A 25,589-nucleotide genomic window follows, 5' to 3' on the forward strand; every position below is an offset into this window, starting at 1 on the left:
CCCAAAGTTCAGAGCTCCCAGAACACCTCTCCTTCTCCAGCTCAAGCTCAGGACTCCTCTGAAACAGAGAGCACTGTCCTACAGTAACATAAAGCATGGCTGTAGACAGCAGGGAGCTCTGCAGATCATAAAACAATGACCTGTTTCTAGCATCTGCTTTGTCTTGTTTTCCTATGAAAAGACACATTGGGCCAGACTGCCAGTTATGCAACCTGCAGTTACTCAGCTGTCCACTGGCTTTGACAGAAAACATCCCCAGCAAAGACTTCCCAAGGTGCTTAACATTTGAAAGAGAGCCCTGGGATACAAGAGAATGGATGAAGGGATTGGTCACAGGTTAGTAAATGAGGAGGGAAAACCACAAATTAAAGAGAATTCACTGCAGGAAAATGAATGGTTATGAAACCTTGCAAGAGAATAGTTTTCCACAACACTGGAAGTCTTAGCTGAGATGGGATTGCCACATGAAGCCCAAACAGGAAAATAGGCTTTTCGTAGTCCAGTTAGTCACTCACTGTATTTCTGACACTACTGTGACATGAGGAACTACTTGGAAAGTCTGATCTGTTATTTGCACAAAAAAAAAAGAGTAAGGGTAGCAGAAAAAGATGAAACAGTCTGTCAGTTAAGTGTATCATTTGTTCAACTTATAGTGGAAAGTGAATGAAAAAGAAAATAATGGAAATGAGCTGTGGATATGTTATCAAACAAGAACTAGAGCACAGGTGAGACACTGAGCAGAACTTTCCCTATTTCTTATGGATATATGAATACTGTGACAAAGCAAGGCAAAAAGTAGTCCCAGCCTACTTCAAAGCTGAAACCTGCCTAGTCTCTCCCCACTAGCAGCTCCAGGTTTTCTGAAGTAACCATTTATAATGTTGCAGCCTAGGATTCCTTACATGAAAACAGAAAACTGGCCCCATTTTTGCACTCATGCTAATTCATCGTTATAGGGAATAATATAGAACAGAAATGCACTAAACTTGCAGATATTTTAAACAAGTTTGATTACAGAGCTAGGGAAATGCAAAAGCAGGTGAAGAGAAAGACAAACAGAACCAAAGGATCAGGGGCTGAACTGTTCCAGGAAGAAGAAAGTTCAGTCTTTGTCTGTGATTAAGTGGTTGATTTTGCAAAGTTGGGCAGGTATCAAGAACTGGTTAACTGAGGGCAAGAGAGAGTTACAGTACAAAGTGAAAACAGAGCAGTCCAGGGGAGGAAAACAGCTGCCACAAAGTCTGTTTTCCCTTGGGTTTCCTACTTAGCTTTTAGGCTAAATATATTTTCCAGCTAACCTATTCTGTGGAGCTAATTCCCTGAAAGTGCTGGGAATCCACCAAGACTGCAGCCTCACACGATGAGGAGCGGAGGGGTCTGTACCTGTGCAGTATCCTGTCAGATTCTGTACTTAACAAGACCTGAAAGAAGGCAGCCCTGCTGAAAGCACTGTATGCACATATTTACACATACCTCCTAGCAGATGGCCAGCACACATCCCAAAGCAAGTGCCAGACTTACCAGGATGTGTGCAACAGCAAAGAGGAATGAAAGGCAAATTACTACACAAACGGGGAGAAACGTGCCACCTTAGGTTTTGAAGCTGTGAATGGCTGAAGGACAACAGGCCCTCTGACACAGTATTGTGATCTTTGCTGCCTCCAAAGCTGGCTTTTCATGAAGCAGTCACACATCCTCCATGGGAATTGAAGCCCATATAGGTACCATCAGGTATGCACTGTGTGTGTTCTATGCTGCAGTATATTTTAGGAAGCCATTTAGGGTCCATGCTACGTGCACACTGCTTTTTCAAAGGTGCAATTTCTAAACTATACCTACACATTTACAAGCAACTGATTACAACTTATTCCAGATCTACTCCAGTTTTCTCATCTGTGTATTTTTGTGACTGCACTGCACCAGCAGGCCCATGGGGTGAATTCAAGTCTATGGGAAAAGATTAACTTAAAAAGCCATGCAGTCCATGCCCTTTGGTGCTTTGGGTGAGACGTCAAGATCCCACAGGAACCTCTGTGTTCCTTCTCACATCACTGTGGCATGCACAGAGAGGGAGGTGCCCAGGAGCAAAGAACATTTAGCATAATGACTCAGATGGGTGGTCAGCAGTTTAAACCAGCCACTTGATGTTACTATAATGAGGATTCAGTTTAACACTCATTCTGCATGCATGGAAATCTGTCCCATTCCCAGGAAATCACTTAAAAATAAAATGAACTAAAATCAAATCATCTGTTTGAGAAGAAGGAGGTTATGGCTTGGAAAATGCATAAAATGGGTGGAGTGAAAATGCCCGTGGGTGAGTAAAAATTATTTATCACAGCGAGAGGATCAGGGAGCCTCTGAGCTTCATCGCATGGATGACACAGCATAAAAAGAACTCCTGCAGAAATTAGCTGCAGTTCTGCTGAATCCAACAGGAGTAGAATCCTCTTATGATAACTCTGAGATTAGACTAGCATGTTTTATATGCATTCTGAGCCACAGAAGTCTCGATTGAAAATTAATGAAAGTTATTTCCACTATGAGTAGCAGAATTACGTCATATGCTACTTGTTCACCAGGTGATAAATACCTGTCATCTATTGTCTACTAAATCCATTTAAAAATTCCCACCAATACATTCTCATGCATCCAGGAGCAATCCTCATCTTTCAACTACAACATGATTAGCTTCCTGAATCTCATAATGAAAATGAATTCATTGAAACATATTCTCAGGAACATGCCTGGCATATAAAATCCTGAAACACATTCTTAATTTCTATACGGATTAACTATAGGCTCTAAGCTTAGGTTATCTAAACATCAGTATATGTATTAAATCTATCAAGACAACCTTTTTGCTATGCCCTGAATTCTTTAATTCTGCTTGGCTGTCCCAAATCCCCCATTACATTGTGTGCTGCAGGTCTAGGCATTTGTACTTCTGACCATAAAAATAATGCCTGAAGTGCTGATATACCCTAGCTGAGATATTGTAACTTTGAAAAACCACATATGCAAATAAAGGACCTGATGACTCTGACTGGCTATTTACAACACTTTATTTAAATCAGGCTATGTTAAATTCTGCCCTACTGAAGGTCAGAGAGCGGGTATCAGATTATTAGACAATGATAGCAGGATTGTAGCATCTTATTTCAGGTTAAGGATGTACACAACCCCTAGCTTTCTTTAAATTTAAAAAGCTTTTGAAGAAAAGATAAATGGAAGTTTCTAAGGCATATATACGAGTAGTAGTATCTCATAGCTAAAGGTCTGAGGATACAGAACTATCAGAGGGGGTTATAGCTTTAAAGAAGGAGGGCTGTGGGGTAATCTAAGGAGTGGCACATAGAGAACTCAGAATCAAAAGAGGAGAAGAAAATTGTATTTCCATGAGTAGTAGACAGTTATAGCAATAAGGAAGAAATTACGAATTGTACAAATGGTATTGCTGTTCAAAAATGTGAAAAAATAAGGGGAGAGAAACCAAGCATTTCTAATGATCTGCACCTGGAAAACAAGTGGAAGATAAATAGAAACTGTAATGAAAGGGACAGCTGGAGGGATGATAGACGATGGAGGTCAAGTCTCTGTGAGAACCAGCAATTTGAGAGAGCGAGAAATGAAAGAGTCAGAAATAGCTAAGACCTCTCTAGAAGTGCAGTGAAGGTATGTCAATATGTTAATTATTTCATCTATTGTCTGCTAGCTGTTCCTCAAACTATACCCACAGAACTTGTCTATATCTAGAATTTGATTTGTATCTAACACTTAAATCACAGAAATTCAGTTGTCATGTTCTTTATTCCAGTCCAGTGCACTTGTGATCTTACTTCCAGTGTTACCTCCCGCAGATCTCACCTCTCAAGTCTCCAGGCAGGCTCTAAGAGAGTATTCCTCCATTGCCTGCTAATGTGGTTGCTCTCTTGTTGGTATTCAAACCAAAAATGAAACGTGATCATTACCATGAGTTCCTTTAGGCTGCTTAAGCCTCAGTGTCCCCTCAGTAAAGCAGCTTTTGAACCAGTCCTAAACCCACTTCTTGCTATGTTTATTTTCAGCTGTTGAGACTCCCATTCTTTGTATGCTGGCCTGTTGATTCTCAGTTTTATACATCAATTTTGATTTTGCTGACCCTTTTCATACTAAATTTTTGTGGCATGACTCCTCACTTCACTGATCAGTTGTTTCTGCCATGAGGCTGCAACATACCATACTGACTCCACAGCTCTGAAGTGTTTCTTCTTTCAGCTCCTATAGATTTTTTTAAAAATTGGTTGAAGTCTTTATTTGATAACTGACACAAGTTTATTTATTGCTGGAACCAACAGCCACAATAGCTGGTCAATCTCTCTCCTCACATCTGCACTGGGGTTCAGGTTAGATATTAGGGATGAATTAAACCACTAGGAGTGCAAGGCAGCACTGAAACAGGCTGTCCAGGGAAGGTGATGAATCTCGTCCCCTAATATTTTCAAAACCAAGACAGACAAAGCTAAAGCTGACCCATGGCAACAGCAGTTCTTGTTTGAGTGGGAGGATGGACTACACAAACCCTCAGAGGTCCTTTCAACCCTTGTTTCTATGATTCTGCACATTTGTCCAATATTTCACTCCTGCAAACTCTAACAATCTGTCTGTCTTAGATTTCTCCATCCTTAATATCTCCTCTCTTCCTGAGGCAGTATGTCATCAGCCCCAGACTTGACATTTGAGACTCTGAACCCTGGCTCAATCTGTATTGAGCTGCATCTGCAGCCAAACAAACGCAGAGAAACACTAAATCATTGGTGTCTGCCAAAAACCCAGGTCAGTTAGCAGGAGGGCAAAATGAAATACACACCCTTTCAGTGCACCAGCAGCAAGTGGCTTTGCCCAACACCAAGCAGGTACCATGTCCTCAAGCACTGCTAGCTGCTGCTTTTTCCTAAAAGTGTTCCCACCACTATCAGTCTTGCACAGCAATGCAGGAAGGCAAAGATACCATTTCTCCTCAAAAATGAAGGATTTGATGTTAACAGATCTCTGAGGGGGTTCTTTACTGTTATAGGCAGCATTTACATCTCTTTCTACCAGCTGCTGGATTTCCATGTCAGTCCCTCTGAAATACATCTCTTTATTCTGATAAATAGATAAATTTAGTCTACTGAGCAGGGCCCAGGTACCTTGCCTGCTATACTGGGGATATGCAGGTACTACAGAGCAACCAAATCTCCAGTTTGACTGCACTGCTGCCCAGGAGGAGTCTGGTACTCTGAGGTATCTCCACAACACTACTTCCTAGTCCAAGTTCCTTTGAGACTGCTGAACTCACAGCTTACACTCCTAGAGGAAAAGGAGGTGAAAACACAGCCCCAAATGACTGTGAGAACAGCTGTGTGCCACACTGCCCTCTGTCCAACGACCTTAGCCATTTGTTCTTAAGTAAATGTTTTTATTTTCTGGATTTGATAAATCAGGGATTGATTTAAGAGGTGGAAACGAGGATAAAATGAACCCATAATACCTAGAGGATAATATGTACTCTCTTTCTTGTGTGTGTCTTTCCTTTGGAAGCACTGCAGTGGATGTGAGGGACAACAGGAGGTTAGCAAAGGACAGAAGGGATTTAGGAAGGAAATTCAGGGGCAGCTGAGGGAGCGGGAGTGAAGAGAGGAAATTCATCAAAGAAAAGAGATAAGAACATTAGACTGAGGGGATTTATTTCAGGGTATTAGGAAGGAAATATAAGAAAGATCTCTAAAAAAGAACTTTATGCTGAAGTATTTTACAGATGGAGGAAATTTCCCTCTATTGACAGCAAGTTCTTTCTGTTGGACCATCTACACACACAGATGTAGAAATGCACACCAGATTTCTGACCACAGAGCAATAGTAAATTCCAGTCTATTACAAGGATCCACGGTGACATTTCTGACAGTGTAACCAGACTTCTAGAACACTCTAAAATGTAATCTATCAGGAATTCTTATGAGACAACTATATTTTTTTATAATGACTGTTGAAAATCTGTTTCAGGTACAATGAAGAAAACTAGTAACACAATCCCCATCTCCTGATACATTTGTTATAATGGCTTTTGCATATTCTGGTGACTCAACTTCATTTCAGATCTTCTAGTCTTGATTACAGTTGATATATAGAGCTGTACAGAAGGGTGCAAAAAGCTATTAGGAATTGGAGGAATAAGCTAAATTTCACAGCCCAATTCCTTATGAAAGGACTTGAGATGAAACATGGTTTATACATAATGCTATTATTTATTTCCTGTAGCTATGCCTGCATTTGAAACTTACAGATAATAAAGAATGTTCTTCTCCTGGACCAACAGGAAACCCAAAAGTAGAAAAGAAACTACAGACCTGCACTCTGTGCTACACCTTGCACCAGTGACATTCCCTCACAAGTTCCCTATCCAATGTACAGAAGAGGAGGTACTTGGGAGAGCTGCAGTAGAAGAACGTTTGTGTCTGTGGTTTATATGCCAGGAACAGGAACAAGTGATCCTGTTTTATAGGCCAGATCCTTCTTCTTGAGTGTTGACAGCTATTCACCCCTGCCTTACCAAAATGTTCTAAAACCAGACTTTGAATGTCTTCATTTTAGCATAATCTGGAGCACCAGTTCTAAATTTCCCAAAAGGGTAATGACTTTGATTGCCTGATTGAGTTTTCACCAAGTGTTCTTGAAAAAGCCAGCCTGCACCCCAGAATTTATTGCCACTTTTAAAAGTTGCTGTTTCCACTAGGGACAATGCATGATGTTATAAAAGATGTTCTCGAGCGATTGCTGCATGCTGAGAGACTGCAAGAGATGCACAAGTTCAAGATTAAACTCAATCTCACCTTCCCTATGGTTTGTAGAGAATTAAGGCAACATCTCCATTATCCCTCACATAACACAAAGCCTTTGCTGCTGCCTCCCCATGCAGCTGAGCACAACATGTTCCATTACACCACAGGATTCAAGAATACCAGGTGTTCTGACAAAGCAGCGATTTCTGCTCCCACCTTGGAGAAAAATCAACCATGCTATGACTGCAATTTTTGTCACTGTGTGGTAGCTGGGCTTGGGCTCTCTCAGTGTTGGCACACCTGGAAAATTCTCCTGGAGTTGGATGTGAAACACCATTTTGAACTAAAACTCAGGAGTCTCCTCTGTGTGGTGTGTGCATCCACAGCAGGGGAGGGCAAACAATGGTTTATTGCTACAGGAGGGCTCTTCATGAACAGACCAGTGTGTTAAATCCATGCCAGCTGTGGATACAGCATATCAGGATGCCAGAAGGCAAGGCAGCAAGTTCAAAAATAGCACCTGGTAAAAGAGAAAATACTCAAATACCTAAAAACTCACCACTACAGAGATCAACATGCAATAACAGCAGCAGAGCAAACCCACAGCAGAGCGCACCGAGCTCCATCTGACAGCTCTGGAACTAACAGTTAATTGCACTGGGACTGGGCCTTCCCAGATTTTTCCTAAATTTCTGCCAACTACTTAACAGCACAAACTGCAGGGAATTGACTGAGTAAGGCCTGGTTTACACCTAACAAATGATCAGTAAAATGTTCATGTTGGACAGAAGCATGCAAAACAAACAGGAAGAGCCTGTATCCCCTAAATGACAGTGCAATGGCAGTTCTTGGCTTTGAGCTGTACCAGTTAAACATGCATTAAGGGACACAGGTTTTTTTTGAGCTGGGAAACTCATACACTAAACAGTGCTGAGAAAAAACTTCTTACAGAAAGGTAGTGCTGGCTTACAGGGCACCATCCAAGTTGTTTCAGCAAAAATTTAAGATAATCTTTGAACAAAGTATTTACTCAAATGGTTTGCCTGCTACATACAGGAATGGACTACATCCCTTAATTGGCATGGATCAGTCTACTGATATTTATGGTGTTTATTCTACATGATGATGCAGGGTTAAATACCTGAACCAACTGTGGTCTCAGTCAATCTACTCAAGGATTTATGTCCCATTACTGCTAGAGCTGTTCTGATGCCACTGGTTGTCTTTTCAAGATGAAAGAAAAAAAGAATTAAGAGCCTTCCAGACAAGATTCTGGAATGTGAAATGCAAACCAATGTACAATGGAGTGAGAAGCCTTTTCACCTGCGGTTCCCCTTGCCTTTCAGGGTAACTCCTACTGCTTGTTCTTCCCCCAAAAATGAGCCTCAAGCCAGACAACAGCTGAGGATCCCAGTGCCTTCTACCATTCCCACATGTGGTGTAGGGACACATCTTTCTAGCTGGAGATGGTGGGTCTGCCCCAAAGCTGTGGACTCTTGGAGCCTGCCTCAAGGCTTCCAGTTTCTTGGCACGATAACATCGGGCTCAGAGGCAGTGGGAGTCCTGAACAGGCAGGACTTTCAGGGTCTCTGCTGGGGTAAAATGCAAAGAGGACTCTTCAACAGCCTGCTACAAATACAGAGACAGTTCAAAAGAAACCTAGACTTTGATATATCAGGAGTTCATTGAGATGAAGTTATTTCAGAGAAAACACTTCAGCCAACCAACATCTTTTGATAAAACTAAGCTTTGGCCATGGAAGAGAGGAATTCGCAGAAGCTTTAGTAGGGAAATCAACACGAAGTTAAACTATTATAAGTTTCACTCCAAGTGCAAGGACACTGCAATTACAGTGGAAACAGCCAAAGCTGAACAGAAAGTGATTTTACTGGCTAATTATTGAGAGAAGCTTCACAGGTAGATGAGGACTAGAATGCTGTGCACATTCAGATGTCTCCTCTCCAGGAGCAGTTACTTCCCATTGAGGCATTATGGTTATAATCAACTGAAATGAAAAGTAAAAAGCACTCCTTGAGTTCAGCTAGCTCTGGCCTGGGCTCATGAGGGACATTTACTGCTGCATGACCAAGCCAGTACATGAGAGTGGTAGTGTCTATGCCTATGTGTTTGCACACACAAGGCTGTGGGTAGAACATTTTGGGTACAATAGAGGTTTGAGCCAGACTGCTGTAAAAGGCCAATTATTTTAATAGCTTGCTCAAATGCCTCAATTGATCATACTAACTTTAGAAAGCAAAAGGCACTATGCACACTTGACAGGTTTGTTCCTCTGACAGGTACATCATGTGCTCATGATTCCTGTTTGATTTCCTTCTTTAAGAATGCCTCTAACTGTGTTCCTTGTATGTGTGGTGGAAAGTGGAGGTGGAGAGTCATTCTCTGAAGGAAAACAAAATTACCCAACTTCTTTAAATGCTCAAACAGATGACAAGTGAACAGGCTTTCAATACTCCCCAGCAGCTCCAGTTTAAAACAAAACACTCTGCATTATACATTCAGTAACAGATCCCTAATCCCAAACTCCCTCTAGCAAGAAGGAGCCCGGGGGAAAAAAGTCCCTTTCATTTTGCCCACATTTTTCATATTGCAAGGTGCTTTTTTATCTCATTGAACTCAGAAGAGAGACTTGCAGACAGGATGCTGTGCTGTGCTAACTGGGTTGCTACTAGAATATGAACAAGGGTCACGGGCACAGGGGCTAAGCCTGCGTTTGTGCGCTCCTGGTCTTTGATGGCTGCCAATCATTCCTGCAGTTTGCTCAGTGCCTATGCATGTCACACACCTCTAATCTGCTCTCTTCCAGGGCTAAAAGCTGGCAAGCATGTGGTAATGCTCCAGGTTAAAGATAAACCACAATGAGGATGAGAGTGTATAAGCATGAATATACTCATTTATACATTGAAACCTACATGTTCAACAGCAAGTGAAAATATGAGCATGTACATGCTTTGGGGTGATTTAATTTCCTTTATCCTTTCATCTTTTTTTTTGCCACAAGTACAAGGTCTTCTGGGTTATTTTCTTCTCACAGCAATATGCCAGCCAATTAGAAGAATAATAGATGAGTGTCAGCAAGTTAGCACAGTGCTCCTGCATCAAGAAGTCCTGGAAAGTTTGATGAATTCTTTAAAACCTTTTTCTTGGTACTTCTTTTCAATAAATGAAAATAATTTCCCCCCCATTTGCTATTTTTAATATAACCACCTCCAAAATCTTGTATGCCAATATCCTAGAGTACTTTAAATGTATTTCACTGAGGATACATCCCATGGCCTTGTCTCTTTGTTCATTTGTACACAGTGCTAGAAATACTCAGTGGGGTTCAGCAACAGCTTAACACTATTTCCACTGCAGTCAATAGCAAAAGTCCTAAGTACTGCAGCTGGGAAACAATTAGGCCACTATTGAATACATCAGAAAAAATATTGATCTGGTGGAATTGAGGTTTGGTGTTGGTGAGTTTGGCTTTGTTAGTGTCAGGCAAACTGCCCTTGTTGTGATCAAAGCTGAACTTGAACCAACTTCAGTCCACTTTTGCTTCAGATTTAACTTCTCCCTGATGCTGTTCTGATGTTCTGGTAATGATTTCTGTAGACCAGCCTGCAGTTAGCAGTTGATGACAGCTAGGTCACCCAATATCACAGTCTGTTCTTTTAAAAGTCTGAAAATAAGGTATTTCAAGTAGAAGCTGCTGTTCTCAAGTATTTCCTTCTTAAATTCACTTGGGGTAGCCTAAATTTCTGCTTCTACAGACAACTTGCACAAGTGCATCTCTTTATGCCCCAGACAGAGATATGGAACCTCCCAGAGATTTCAAGATTTTCAGATTTTCATAACTGAAATTCCCAGCTCTATGGATTTTCAGGCCAGAGAGGCCTCATTGATCTGATCAGAGCTAACACATAGCATGGATCAGGAAACCAACTACACTTCCTGCTTCAAGTCCAGCATCTGAAGTTAAACTAGGATCTTGGTTTTTAGAAAAAAAAACACTGCAGTGCAATTTGAAGTTTAATTGTCTTTCAGGAGAAAAACTCACTACAGCTTTGGGTGGCTTGTTCCAATTAGTAACTTCATCCAGTGGTCAAACAGGCCTAGTTTTTCAACATGTAATCTACCTACAGCTTACAACTATTAGTTTCCAATCAGCTTTTCATACCCAAGACTGTAATATCGTTTGTTATCACATGCCTATGCTCTTTATCAGTATTTACAGACTACAATTAAGCTATGTCTTAGCTTTCTCTTTGACAAACTAAGTCCCCTGAGTCTTATAAACATGACCTCTGATTGTTTTCTTACCCTCTCAGATACTTTCTGAATTGTGCCCAATTTCTAAACTTTTTTCCTTGAAGAACAGGCATCTTAACCAGACAGACATGCTGCATTTCAGCAGTTTTTGCAACAAACAATGACAACTATTACATGACTTTCTGTAGCAAAAGAGGGAAAGCAGAAAAAAGGCAGAAGTCACAGAATGGAAGGGAATGAAGAATGAATAGCTTAGAAAAAGAGAAAAGAACAACTGAAAGAAAATGGAGAGGGGAGGAAAGACTCTAAAGTAGGATGAGGTAGCAGAGAAATAAACATTGAAGTAGAAGCTCAGGAAGAAGTAGGAGATGATGAACAGACCATGCAAAGCAGCAGTTATTTACAAGTATACTTCCATAAGTTATCCTGTCAGTTCCAAGAGGAAGTGACACTCGATTCTCCTACCTATCCTTCCACTCAATCATTCCAGGCAATCAGGGATTTCCAATAGTGATTGCTGCAAGACCTTTTGTGGTTAAGAACACAGAGAATTGTGTGCAGAATTTTTTGGAAATAGAGCTCATTAGCCTCCTCAAAACTCAGCACCTGATACAACTGAGCTCCACAGCAGTGGGACCACTTTTTCTGCTTTTTTTCCCATCCTCTACTCTGGAAATACCTGCCTTGCTTCAAGGCCAGCACTGGAGGACTCAGAAGAAACAAAAGGCACACTGACACAAAGCACACATATGGAGCTCTGGGCTCCAGTCATCAGGCCTGGGACATCTGTGGCTTTCTGAGGATGTCTGCGTGTTCCAGTAATTAGACCAAGGCCAGCTGTCCCCTTCTCATTCTTCACCCTTTATGCTCCTATTGCTTCTACTACCACTGTCTGTCCAAACAATGATTTGTCTGATGGATCACCAATGAGTAGGTTTTTTATTGTTGTTTATTCTTTGGAAGGCTGGAATGGAAGAGAACTGGTGAGACAGTAAAGAGGAGAAAGGACTCTTCTGAGTATACCCCACAAGAAACCTCAGTGTTTCCAAATGAGCTTTTGCCATATCAGAGGAAAGATTTGCTTTAACCTTTATATCCTCAAGTCATGAACTCCAAATGCTTGTATTGATACTGAAAATGCAACCATCAGTAGTGAACCTGGCTGCTCAGGAAATGTTACTGCTTTATAGACAACTCTGGAATTCTGGGCCTAATTTCCCTGTCAGTGGTCCAGATGTAATTCAAGGAAATTAATGAACCATATTTCAATCTCAAGACGCTCCCTGTAGCACACTGCTTTCTGAAATCTTTCCTGCCAATTTGTGCTAGAGCAAGCCAGAAGTACTGTGGGACACAGGTCTCCACATCAGCGGAGTTTCCATGGAAGAAACCCAGTGAAGCTTTTAACCATTTGAGGGAAGGCAGGAGTGAGACCAGAACCAACCCTTGTCCCTCAACTGTGAAATTACATATGTAGCTTTGCCCCAAAGCCAGGATCCCAGACAGGCCCAAGCTGGAGCTGGAAAAGGAACACTGCTCCCCGGCCTGCATTTAGCAGTCAGGACATGACAAAGCAAAAGGCTGTGTGCGCACTGAGCAGCCCCATCCCTTGACAGGGCAGTAAGCACTTGGATGATACATTTACAGCAGCCTGTGCTGCATTGTGCCTGCCCATGTATCATCTCCATAGCAGCAGTTCTGCTAATTGAGACCAGCTGCTACAATTCCAAATTCTTCTCTACAGAAATATCGATACTACAACGTTATGATTAGAAAGCACTTTACCAAATGCCTCTCAATTCTGCACAGCTCAATGAAGAGCAGCTGCAGAGAGAAGGGACAGTTCCCTGAATATACAGAATAAAACACTGCAAAAACACTGGAGAAATGAAGGCTACAAGAAGCAAGTCAAAACAGAATAATGATGACAAAGAAAGCAGCCTGCTGTATATGCTTCTGCCTGTCACTTTAGATGTTGAAAGCACCGTGAGCAGACTTTCTCCTTATGCTCTAGGATAAATGGCCATAGCACTGCACTGTTACAGCTTCATGTGGCAGGTGTGCATGTTTGTCAGATCCAGCTTTTCTGTCCAAGGAGACATTAAAGCAAAATCCATCAATCTGGGTCTAGCTTGGAAGAGTAGCTGTGGTCTTGAATCATTTGGCTCTGGGGGCTGCTCTGCACGGCCCACTGGCAAAGAAAGTCACTGGAACTGATAAGCTGGTGGGAAGCCTTGCAAAGTAGGAATGTCACCACACCACAATGACTTGGCCACACTTTTGGCTGTCTCCCTGTGGCTGCTGGCTCCACACAGCAAGCTGGATGCTTTGCAATGGTCACACTGGGATTGCCAAAAGCTGCAGCACTTTTCCCCTCCAGCCAGACTGGATTAAACTGGCTATCAGTATTCTAAATTCACATAGAAGTCTCAGGGCCTGTCTGTGACCACCAGGCACAGGGCATTCCTGAAAAGACATCTGGTTACTGAATTTATGTAAGAACTGGGCAAACCACTTCAATCCCATCTGTTATTCCAACCTCCTGAGCACAGAGAACAGAATCCTTGAAAGAGAAAATCTCACAGAGGGTCTGAAAATGAGAACCACGATGCAATGTGTAATTTCCTCCTGAGAAAGATGCTGTACAATCTTACAGAAAACATGGCACGTTCCAGCATGTGGCTGTGTAAACAAGGGCCTAACACACCGTTTCACTACTCAGATTTCATACTACAACCGAGGTAATGCAACACAGCTAAAGCAGAGAGATCGCTTTGCCATGCTAAGTGATTTGCCTCCTACTCTGAAAATCAGCGAGGTAAAGTGTTTTATATAAATACCAGACAGTTTCTCTCACCAAATAAATGCTCAAGTTTTTTAAAAAGATTCCTATTATTTTGCTCTGGAATATAGTCAGTGCTTAGTGTCCCATTCAGATTTTACCATTTATACACAGCTCTCTTATCTATTTCACAGTCTAACTTTTGGTCTACATTAGAAGTCTGCTTGAATCCACAGTACTGCAGGAGAGGGAATTCATCGATGAAATTCCAAAAAGGTAAAGTCCAAACATGTTACAATTGAGTATAAACTTTCAGAATCCTTGTCTGAAAAAAATATGAACTTACATTTTTTGTGTAACATTCACTGGCTGCAAATTACACTCCATTTTCTTTCTGCTCTGAGTAAGACTGCTATACTTACTTGTGCTGGGAAACAGCTGACACAGAAGTCCATGTGGGAAACAGGAGTGTAAAGATGAGCTTATATAGAGAAGCTCTGTGTGCTTATATAGGGAAGTCACCTCAATAAAGTGCTCAACACTGCATGCAAACATGTTAGCGTAATTTGCAGGTGACAGTGTGACGGAATTCTGTTGATTGCAGTGCAGTTGTGTTCCTTCCCATCAAGCTGAATTTAGCCTCTCTAGTCACCAAATCACATGAATAAACTGCTATGCATACATTTATTTTATTTTTAGGTCTCCAAGATCAATCAATGACATTCATGTGAGGAGAATCACAAGGCTAGGTAAAAAACAAACTAAGCTCTTCTGAACACTAACAGTCATTGGGACCATTGGGACAAACATTCTGAAGGTTTCCAATGGCACAGCTCTGTGGATTGTAAACTGAATTACAACAGCTTTAAGCAGTTGTGGACTTTGGCACATCAGTCATCATAGAGAACTCATGCAGCAGAGCAAGCAGAAGGACTACTCAAGCAACAGATCCACCAACTCTCTTCATAGTGACATTTGTATACCTCAGCCTGCACTGTACCACGATGACACTGCGGTAGTGCTGAAAGTCAGGTGCCCAACATACACTGGCCCAGCAGAGAATCACCATCTCTGCAGCTGACTGTTTATTTTGTGCACAAAGCACAGGCATTTTCCCATTTCATTTCAGCTGGCCTCACCTCCCCCATAACTAAATTATTGTTATTATGCTCCTCATAATCCTAGTACTGACAGGGATGTTTGTTATACATAATTAAAGATATTAATTTTGCATGGAACAGGAGACACAGAGCCAGGAACTTAATCTTTTTTTTAAATCTTCCATTAGAAAATTACCTTCATTAGCACCGACTCACTGAGCTTCTCTCTGTTGACAATTTTTATCGCGACCTTCTGACACGTGACACAGTGAACCCCCAACTTCACAAGCCCTGCAGGAGAAACAAAGCAAAATAGAAAGGAAGAATTGGTTAGAGGTTGAGCTTAGTTGTCAAGGGTTTTCCTTTTAGAACACCATCTAGATATTGGCAGCTTATATACAAACAAATTCCCATTAGTACCTCCTCTAGCCAGAAAAGGTCTTGTGAGTAAAGGAAACACTTCAGCTCACATTGTGACCATTTGGCAGTGAAGTCATCAACATCACTGATGCTCCTGCAGTTTCTGCCACTAAAACTGTGGTTTTGTTGAAGCACTGTAGCCCAGCTCTCACCACTCGAAGTGCGTTCTACCAGGAAGAAGTTCTGGCAATTGAACTGCACTGAACTAAGGGCATTTCCTACACCTGACATCAACAAAAACTTGGAAATCAGAAAAACTAGATGGTCAAATGTTTGCTTCTACATTTCTCTAGCTCCTTCCAAAGTTTCCATGATCACAATAAAAAGACACTTAATTTTGGCTTCCCTTACTGTTTTAATTTATCCTGCTGGATAAAGTTAATACTGTGATGAATGCCACTGTGGTGTGGAGGAACATCAGCACATGCTGCTACAATTCTAAGTTCTTGTTTGCTATTACTTACTATATTCTTGTCCTCAAAAAAGATAGAGTACTGTTAACTGATTATATTGGCAAAAGGATGCGATATCCCTGATAGGATTAGGATATTTAAACTATCATCAAAATATGTAACACCAAGACTTAAAAGAAAGAGGTAAGTAACATATATGAGCCATTATCTTCTGCAAAATTTTCATCTAAGTCTCGTGACTTACATGCAGGTACACTGAGATACCTCCACAGGTGAGTTTAAGATGGTCCCTTGACCTTTCAACTCTATTGTTGAAAGCTCAAGGGGCCATTAAGAAAATTTGTAGCTGGAAAAGTTGTACTTCATAGGTTCTTCAAGTGAGATCTTGTTTGCTTCAGGTTTTACTCTTGTCTAACACGCACATACAGCACACCACCTGATGGGCTGGATACAATCCCACTCCACACACTACATGCCAAATTGCCATTTAGGTTAATTCAGTTATAACTGACTAAAAAAGAAATGGCACCTCCCTGGTGTCACTGAGACCTGCTGTGTTTTGCAGGGCATTTATGAATAATGACATCAAACAGTAGAAAAAAAGACTAACTTAGTTCCCAGCTCCTAGGCTAGGTTGCAGTTAAGAAGCCAACCCCATCCCCGAATGCAAAGCATGAAGCCAAACACATTGCTTTATCTGGAATTTGAACACAATAAATTCCAGATAAAGCAATGAAACATTGAACACAGGACTTCACATGCCTTACTGAGGGGCAAATAGATTCTTGCCTTACTACAAACTGGACCCAATTAAGTGAGCTAGAGTTTCATCAGGGACTTCAGCAATCTTCTGCAGGTACCAGTCCATCCTTTTTCTAAGCAGTTAATCGTAAATTTGGAATTATTTATCACTGGTTATTATGTGGAGAAATAAACTCCCAACTTGCTTCCAGTCACATCTCTTTTATGGCATGCTCAAGTGTTCTGGATATTTCTAGTCACATAATTTCTCAGTCTCATCTGGTTAAATGCTGACATCCTCGCTTTCAGATACGACATAAACAAGTCACAAAAATTAAGAATGCAGTGCACTGACAAATCCATTTGAAGCTGTGTACAGCAATAGTGTGTCCTCTGCCTGAAGTAACCGAGAACCAGATCTAGGGCAAGATGCTGTGATGTCCAACCACACCCACTCTTCTATCTAAATTTTTTCTATTCAAGTTGTAATATTAACTAAAGTACTTCTGGCTCTGTGTTCACTGTTCAGAGCACCTGCAGCCTTACTTATGCTTCTTCCCTTTGGCTTTGTTGTGTGTTTAGATAGAGGCTACTTAGCACCACCCTGTTAAGAGCATGCACTGTTTCTATCTGTGCTGATTGCTTCCTTCCTGCTTCTAGGACAAACCACAACCTTACATCACTCTTGCAGCACAATGACAGCACTTTCTACATTGCTCTTAGTTACACTTTCAAATCTCAGTAGAACTTCTAAATCAGTCCTTTATATCTAGACTCCCAAGATCTGTGGCACTGTGTTTTACTGTACCATGGCATGGACCACTTATTTTCAGAGGTCAGTAAGGGTGAGAAACAACTGCTCTCTACCTTGTTCTTCACTAATAATATACCAGACTTCTTATATCTCACACACTTCACTTTTGTCCTCCCTGAAGCACCCTAGAAGGGTTTAACCATGAACTTCTGGGACACAGTCATGCTGCACAGGATATCTTCACAGTGTCCTCTGTCCTTGTAGCTATTAACCTACCACAGAAGCTCAAAAATTAAGATTAAACTATTCTGTTTACTCCAATAAAAAGTTAACCAACTGTGAGAAGACAGCAAACACTTTGCAAAAATAAAACTGGTACTGAATGACACTGATTTTATATTGAATTAATTTCATTGACCTCAAGAAGTCATTCTTGATTTATGCTATGGTATCAAAGGATAGAATGAGAAAACATATGTGAGATTTAATGCGTCTTTCCTCTTCTCCTGATTTGCATTTTAAAAACCAAAAAAAAAAAAAAAAAAAAAAAAAAAAAAGAAATGCACTGTCATTGCTGTCTGTTTTGTGGAGATAGAAATTTTAGACAAGCTTCTGAACAGCCCAAGACAGCACTTGTCACTGCACTAAATTCACTGAATGCAATTTTAGGATAAAGAAATAAAACATGTCGCTATGCCTCGCTTTCTCCCTTCTCTCCTGGCCACCTCCTTTTGACATTTGCATGTCAGCCTAAGCAGAAAAAGAAAAAAGGAAAAAAAAATCCCTCTTGGTAAGTCCATCTATAGGATAACACTCCTCTCCTGCTACTACGAAGAAAGCCTAATTGAGCTGAGGCAGGAGGGTTCATCCTCAGGACTTCTGTTTCTGTCCTGTAATTTCAGTCAATTGTGGAACTATACAATTGAGAGGAAATGTCTGAAATGTGGAATTGAGATCCTGTGGGCTTCTGATTCTTAAGGAGCCCTTTCACTGCCACAGAGAACACAAACCATTCAAGATGTATTATTTATCTACATAATAACAGACCTTAGAGAAAAGCAACTATGTGAATAAATTGCTAGGCTGCAACTGAAACAATGGAAGTGGCAGAAATCCTGCTTGGAAACAACTGCCCAAAGTGTGCTTACAGAGTTGTGGAAGAGGTGGTGCATCTTCCATTTTTTCCTCTTCTGTATATGCAGCTGTTAATGAGCACTTCAAAACTATATAAATCCTCCTCCAATACAGATGTGTCAATAAGTTCAGTACTTCTTTAAAAGCTTATCTACACAGTCAGCCCAGCACAGGTACGTGTGTCTTCTGCAAAGGAAACAAACACGGCTGCTGCTGCTGCTGTGAGGATATTTTCCACTGGCTTGGCTTACAGCAGGTCTGCCAGGCAACAAATAGATCTTGAACTTGTCTGCTTCATGAGTAATTAACCCCTCAAATGCAGGCAAGTAACCTTTCTGACTGCTAAAGTTAACTCTGGTCTGTCCTGACAGAAAATCTAAGATGCTATGGGAATCAACTGCTTGAAGTTTTCCCCACCACCCAGACAGCTGTCACACACACCTCAGATCTCCATCTGTGGGTCATTCCTGGGGACTCTGGACACTGACATCCCAGGGCTTTAAAATCAGTTGTTGCATCCAATGAACTGCAAACATTGGGCTGCTTTTGATCTTAGCCACTGAACTGCATCAGAACCAGCCCTATAATTGCAAGTTGGGGAGTAAAGGAGAAAACATGAATACACTGGAGAGCAAGGGAATGTGTAAGTTAACACTGTCTTCTCATCATAACCAAACCCCACAATTTGGAAACCAACAAGCATAAAAACCCCAGATGACACAAAGATGCCACTGAAGGAAGAAGAGCAAAGGGAAGTGTGCAGGTCTGACACAGACCAATGCAGCAGTGACCTGCTAATAATCATGCCTGAGCATTTTTTGCTGGCAAGCTCCCACTCTGTGGATGCTTACAGATATACAGATAATTTTTGAAAAGGACAGGAGCTGATGTGATGAGCAAGGGACAGATTTAGATCAGCTGGGAAGGTGGACAGCCCATCCTGAAGCAGTACAGAGAGAAGATGATTCTTTTACCCAAGAAGAATGTTCTGTGGGGATGGAGAAAGGAAAACTTCCCTCCAGCTCAGACAACATATTCACTGTGAATCCATGACCACAGCAAGTGGCCAATATTGTAACTGGCAATCACCTTCAGGACTTTTCAGCCAAGGACAGGATTTCAGAAGAGACTCATTTACTTTTGCCTTGCATTTTGTGTAGCAATTTTCTCTAATAGAAACCGAATAAAGCATTAAGAGCTTGGAGCTAGTGCTATTTGATATGCACTTTACAGTTGTGTAAATAGTAGCATCTTTCTAATGATCCTGTTATTACAACTCTTCGTTAGAGAAAGAAACATTCTAGGAACAAGAAAGAATGTTTTCAGTACTATCCAAACCTGAAGTCTGCCAAAGACACCAATCTGAAACAAATTATCATTTTGAGCCAGAAAGAGAGAGCAATAAATGATGAAACACCACTGGTGTTTAAATACAGCACTTATGGTACGTTCATTGTCAGTTATGTTTCCAGTCTTTAGTCTTTCAGAAATGCTAAACACAAATAACTTGTTATCCTGATTTTTAACCAAGAGGCAAATAACTACTCAAAGAAAAAAAGGTAGATTTGCTATATTTAACACATATGATTATTCCCAATGGTAAATGGAAGTCTCTTGCTTTCTTTTAAAATAAAACCAACCTAAAGTAAATTGCTGTAGTAGGAAAACTCAACACTGATTTCAGAAGATCATCTGCACACACATGTTGCTTACTCTTCACTTCAGAGCACATTGTCAAAAACCTTAAAAAATCCAAGCAGAAAGCCCTGGTCTGGCCAGAAGTGTCTATTTTGGCTAGATGAGCAATTAAAGGCATATCTAGAGAGAAATATCACTCCTCTTTTAACTTGAGTTAGCTAATTGCCAATTAATTCAAGTCAATGAACACTCTGCAAATGTTAATCTAGGCACTGCAAAACACAAACATTTGTGGTTTACTTCAGGGCTCAAGTACTGGCAACAAACTATCTGGATTAGAAAAGGAACAAAAGTTCTAGGCTGACAAACTCCAGTACATTGTTTTTGAAAAAGCTTGATGTGTATATAGTATTGCTGCGCATGAACTTTGTACATATGCTCTTTATATATAAATAATTTAATTTTTTATCCCCAGAAATTGGAGGTTGCTGTTGTAAATCTTAAAAGAATTTATGGATGTTCATTCCTGAAAACTATGTGCACTAACATTTGCAAGACCTGCAAACCTCAAGGATGCCAGTGCAGAAAATCAGCCCTTAGAGCAAACAAATGCATTAATGCATGCAGGGTGGAGGACAATCCTAAAATGTAATATTCCTCCTCTTTATTCTCCACAGTTATCTTCACAAACACTGTAGTTTCAATTAGGGTTAAATCAGTTCAGTTACAGTGTCTAGCTCTGCTGACTGCAGTGAAGTTGCTTTAGATCTGCAACAGTGGAAAATGGATTAAAATTTGGCCCACAGCAACATGATTTCCATAGCCATAAAATAAGGATAATAACACTCACTTACTTACCTTGCAAGGGCTGTAGACGGATTAACTGATTAATCCTTACAAAGAATGTTGGAAAGGGATATAAATCCTATCCAAGTTTTACAGATAACTACCAGGAAAACTGCATTCTAAATACAATCTGGAAAGAAACCTCTAGATAATTTCTTCTTATTAGCTTCCATTTTACATCCTATTTCTTTTAGAGCACAGATTTCTGGTCTCCAATGATGCACATCTTATACTACTCTTAGTTGAACTGGGAAGAACTTCGTTACTGAGCATCCTACTTACAGAAACCAATAATTGCCCTTAATTACTCAGTCTTCTCATTGAAGAGATGTTTATTTTCTATAGCAATGGTTATCTCTAATTATTGCATTTAAAATAAACAGAGACTTACATCAAATGACACATAAATTACATGGTAACAATTTATAATTGCAAAATGGGAAAAGGAGGTATAGGAGAAATCTAGAAATCTAAAAGGATGAGGATGGAGCTACCCAGGTTGGTAATGAAATATTTTGACTGTGGAAGCTTCTACAGAGATAGTCTAGTGCAAAAAGGCTGTTCTGAGAGCTCATGCATTAATTGTTTTTCAACTGCACAAACTGTAATTATGGTAGGACTAAAGCCAGAGTTCAAATGCTCAGCAGGAGCATGGAAGGAGAGGTTCATCAGTGCTGAGATGCACATGCCTCAGCTCAGAGCTCAGGAGAGCTGCACACTAAATTGCCACAGCCCAGATTTACTGTCCTGAGCTACGAGCACTGTCAAACGTCTGCTGGCTTGGCCAGTCAGAGGGACACACTCCTAAGCTCAGAGATTGGTGAGAACAATGCATCAGCTCAGATGTGACTGGATCCACATGCCTGATATTAGGGAACAAGAGGCACAAACATGTACAGATATATATATACACACACAGCAGCTCAGCAGGAGCAGTTTTTACATTGGATGCCTCAGAGATTATGGTGGGATCATCCTCCAAGCTCAGCAGGATCAAAACACACAGAACCAACATCACCTCTATCGATTTCTATCTTGGTCTCTTTCTTGCAATATTTCATAAATCAATACTTCTCAGAAAACCTTTATGGCCCCTGAATATGGCAAAGAATGTGAGTGTTGAGCCCTTTTGATGTGCTCTCTTTCCCTTCTCACCAGACACGCCCACATATCTAAAGAGGCCCCCTCAGGGAACCAGGACACAAACCTTCATTGGCACATTGATGCTGCTTTTGCAAAATACCACTATTTCATCAGACAAACTCTAACAAACTCTTGAAGTCCTCTGGGATCTATCAGCTGCTTGGGATGTCTATGGGCTGAGTTCAAGTCTTTGTTCCTGTATAAGAACACTTGGGAGACTAAGCTTTACTACAAGTGCAGACTTCAGCCTCCAATGTGGCCATCTGAAAGTGTCAGGGCAGCACCCCCATCCCCGCACATAGGGAAGGAGAAGAGTGGTTTCACTGGTTTCAGATTCTAGAGACAAATTAAAATACAACAGATCTTTCTACTGATGCACCTGGAGAAAAAGCCCAACTCTTTTTACATGTCTGGATGGGTATTGGGAAAACTCTGCTTTCACTTGCAACTTCCCTAGTCAGAAGCCTTTTTTTTCCTCTTTCCAGGAGCTGTACATCTCCTTGTAAAGCTCCTCTTCAGGAATGATGAGAGCCATGTTCCCCTTCAGACTTCATTAATCCTTTGTCAGGAGATGACCAAAGGCAGCCATTTTCAGGTATAGCAGGAAGCCAGCAGAAGTCTGTCTATCCTGCCTATGGTATCTTCTGGAAAACACGTTGCTGTAATTAGGTAACATCTGGGTAATGAGCCACAACATCCCCACTTGGTCCAGTGATCTATTGAGAAGCACTGATGCACTAATAAGGAGGGAACAGTGAGCAGCAGAGAAAGAGAGGGTGAAGAAGGAGGAGGGGAAACAGCAGATAAACTGCTCTTCACATGTACTTTTAGCTGATGTTAATCCCATTTTCTATGCTAATTTCTTACACCTTCCCTTCTTCACCACACCTTTCCATGCTCCGTCAAGAAGTCCTCACAGCCTTTTGACCTCCCATCAGCCAAGACTGTTTCAGCTAGGTTATATGTATATTAAAAACCTAATTAAAAAAGGGGGGTTACCATGGAAAACCTTTATAGAGAGACAGAGGTCATGCTCTTCACAAGATTAGGCTCACCACAGAACACTTCATCTACCCAGCTCAGTGCTGATACAGCTTACTCTGCCCCCTGACATCTCTTAATCACCCCCTGACAGATTCCTAACAGGATTTTCACTGAGTGCTGATATGCTGCCCTTCAGTAAGGGCTCAAGAAGTGATTGGATTAACCACACTTGCACCCATGCCTTGGACAAGGGGCCAGACAGCAAGCCACAAGCTCAGGCAGCTCCCAGGAATTCCAGAAGGGAATAGCAGTGGGCTGTGGCCCATACACAGGCAGAGGAGAGATGCATTAGACATCCACTGCATATGTTGTTCTACAGAAACTTGTATTGTTCCAAGGACAAATTGCTCTGTATCCTGTGGAACTAACAGAGGCTGACCACTTGCAGTTCCACACCCTGAATTTCATTTCATTGTCCACCACCAAAACTCTGGATCCTCCTCCAGTCCCAACTCACCGCATCTATGGACATCCTACTTCACTTCTACTCTCCTCCAGTGTCCTGACACCTGCAATTCCTTCCCACACCTCTATCCCCACTGAATCTAGTTCCTTATGCCTCCTGCAGTAATGCCCTCCATAGTTTTACCCATTTGTCCTGCAGTTCACCTGCCAGCTACACAATTTCCTTCTGTGTACCATATTATCTCCTTTCTCCTGTGTAAGAGACAACAGGGGCCATGGCCAGTCCAGATCTGTGAGCACATGGTCACTGTAAGAAGTGTAGGAAATAGCACATTTTCTTAATTATACTGAGTATGAGAAACTCCAAGCCTCTGGTTTAGGACAATGGGAAGAAAGACCATCTGCAAACTGAATTCTGATTTACAAACAGGAAAGTCACAGCAAAAGAGAAACAGAATAAAATGTAAAAAAAAAAAAGAGACTATTATAATTTTAATGAATAGAAACAGGCATATTTAAAAAACCCAATCTGAACAAACTTTAAAAAGTATTGCCTTTAATTTGAGAATAATGGCTAAGGTCACAGCATGGAGCTGAAAGGATTTATTGACTCCTGCACCAAGAAGAACAGGAGCTGTCTACTCATGTAGTACAAAGTACAGTACAGCTGGTTCACTATGTTCCCTACAAAGAGGAAAGCAAAGCATCATATTCAAAACATAAAAAGGCCCAAGCACCTCATTAATTTTAGGTATGAGAAACAATGCAATACCTACAGAGCACGGTCAGCTGTGCTTCCACAATAAAAAGAAAGAAAATAAAATGAATTTAATTTCCTCACAAAAGGAATGTGGTTAGATAAACTGGAACATTACAGCCCACCTTCTGATACCCAGTTTCATCACATGGAATTCATACCACAGGGTCTGAGGCTAAGTATGTCCTGAAATATGACATCAATTTCAAACTCAGGCAGGAGCCAGTGATTATAAAAGGATGAGATGTCTGCTGTCAAAACACCTCTCTGTGTCATACTTCTCCTCCAGGATTTCTATGCAACAACTCCAGCCTGGGCTTCTGGAAGATCTCACAGTGAATTTTTCTCTTCTGGAATGATTCCATGGGTCTGATCTAAAGCCTTCTGAAGTCAATGCAAAGGCTCATCTGTTTCAGGAAATTGCAGATCGGTTTCTTCAGCAGCAGCTTAGAGCTGTAAAAACCTGGCTTATTCTAATAGGTGTTGCTGCAGACAATGACACTGAAGTGCTACAGATTTGGCTGTAGAAGACTTTATTCCAGAACCAGCTGTTCTCAAGGGTTACCAAACTGTACAACTCCCTGTATGTGTTAACTATCACTCAGGTAGAACAAATCTGCAGGCACAGTTATTCTTTAATCTTCATAAACTTTTACTGCACCACCTCCCTACACAGGAAAGGGTTCTGCTTTTAATCAGACTGGTATTTTCTTAGAATCAGAATAAAAAGCTTAAATTGGGCTTCCTACAAACACTATTTCAAGGCCAGAGCCTTGAAGTAGTGTTTGTAATAATAAAGAAAAGAGTAGATGAACTTTCTAGAAGTCAATCTAGAGTCTCATGCCCTGTGCTTTTTTCTCTGATTGCTTTCTATTCTATTAATGATTTTATTTCTTGGCCCCACACATGTATCACAAAGCATCAGAAGACTTCAGGAGGTTCAATCAGAAGATTCACTGTAAGAAGGAGGACAATTTTTAAGCCTGGACAAGTACATAGAAATAAGCAAACAAACAATAAGCAGCTTGTCCCTACAGGCTACAAACCTGAGCAAAAGTTAAAATATCATCCCTCAAAAACAACACTCCCACGTGAGGACCCAGTTTTCCCCACGTGTACGTTACTGTGACCCCATTGGCTTCCTTGGAATTGTTCCCAGCTCCCTGTGACCAAGAACAGGCACTGCAGCCCTGCCAGCCTCTCCAAGGAGGTGACACAACACAGCACAGGCTACAAACAGTGGCCACAGAGGAGCTCAGTGTTGACTCAGAGTCACTCACGCTCAGAAGTGAAGGCAGCTCAGAAATAATTGAGAGTGCTGTGCCTGTTCAGTGTCCCAG

At 41.2% G+C, this 25,589-nt stretch overlaps 1 protein-coding gene across 14 annotated transcripts in view; it reads right to left on the reverse strand.

The window, feature by feature from the left end:
- The window catches only part of BRSK2 (BR serine/threonine kinase 2), a 303,871-nt gene that overhangs the window by 137,918 nt on the left and 140,364 nt on the right, over positions 1-25,589 (reverse strand). For all 14 annotated transcript variants that reach the window (XM_077179936.1, XM_077179935.1, XM_077179934.1 and 11 more), the window contains exon 2: positions 15,151-15,245. In XM_077179936.1, coding sequence (XP_077036051.1) covers positions 15,151-15,245 — 95 coding nt within the window. The remainder of the gene's footprint in view (positions 1-15,150; positions 15,246-25,589) is intronic.

The sequence above is a fragment of the Agelaius phoeniceus genome, chromosome 6 (genome assembly GCF_051311805.1).
Source record: "Agelaius phoeniceus isolate bAgePho1 chromosome 6, bAgePho1.hap1, whole genome shotgun sequence".
NCBI lineage: Eukaryota > Metazoa > Chordata > Aves > Passeriformes > Icteridae > Agelaius > Agelaius phoeniceus.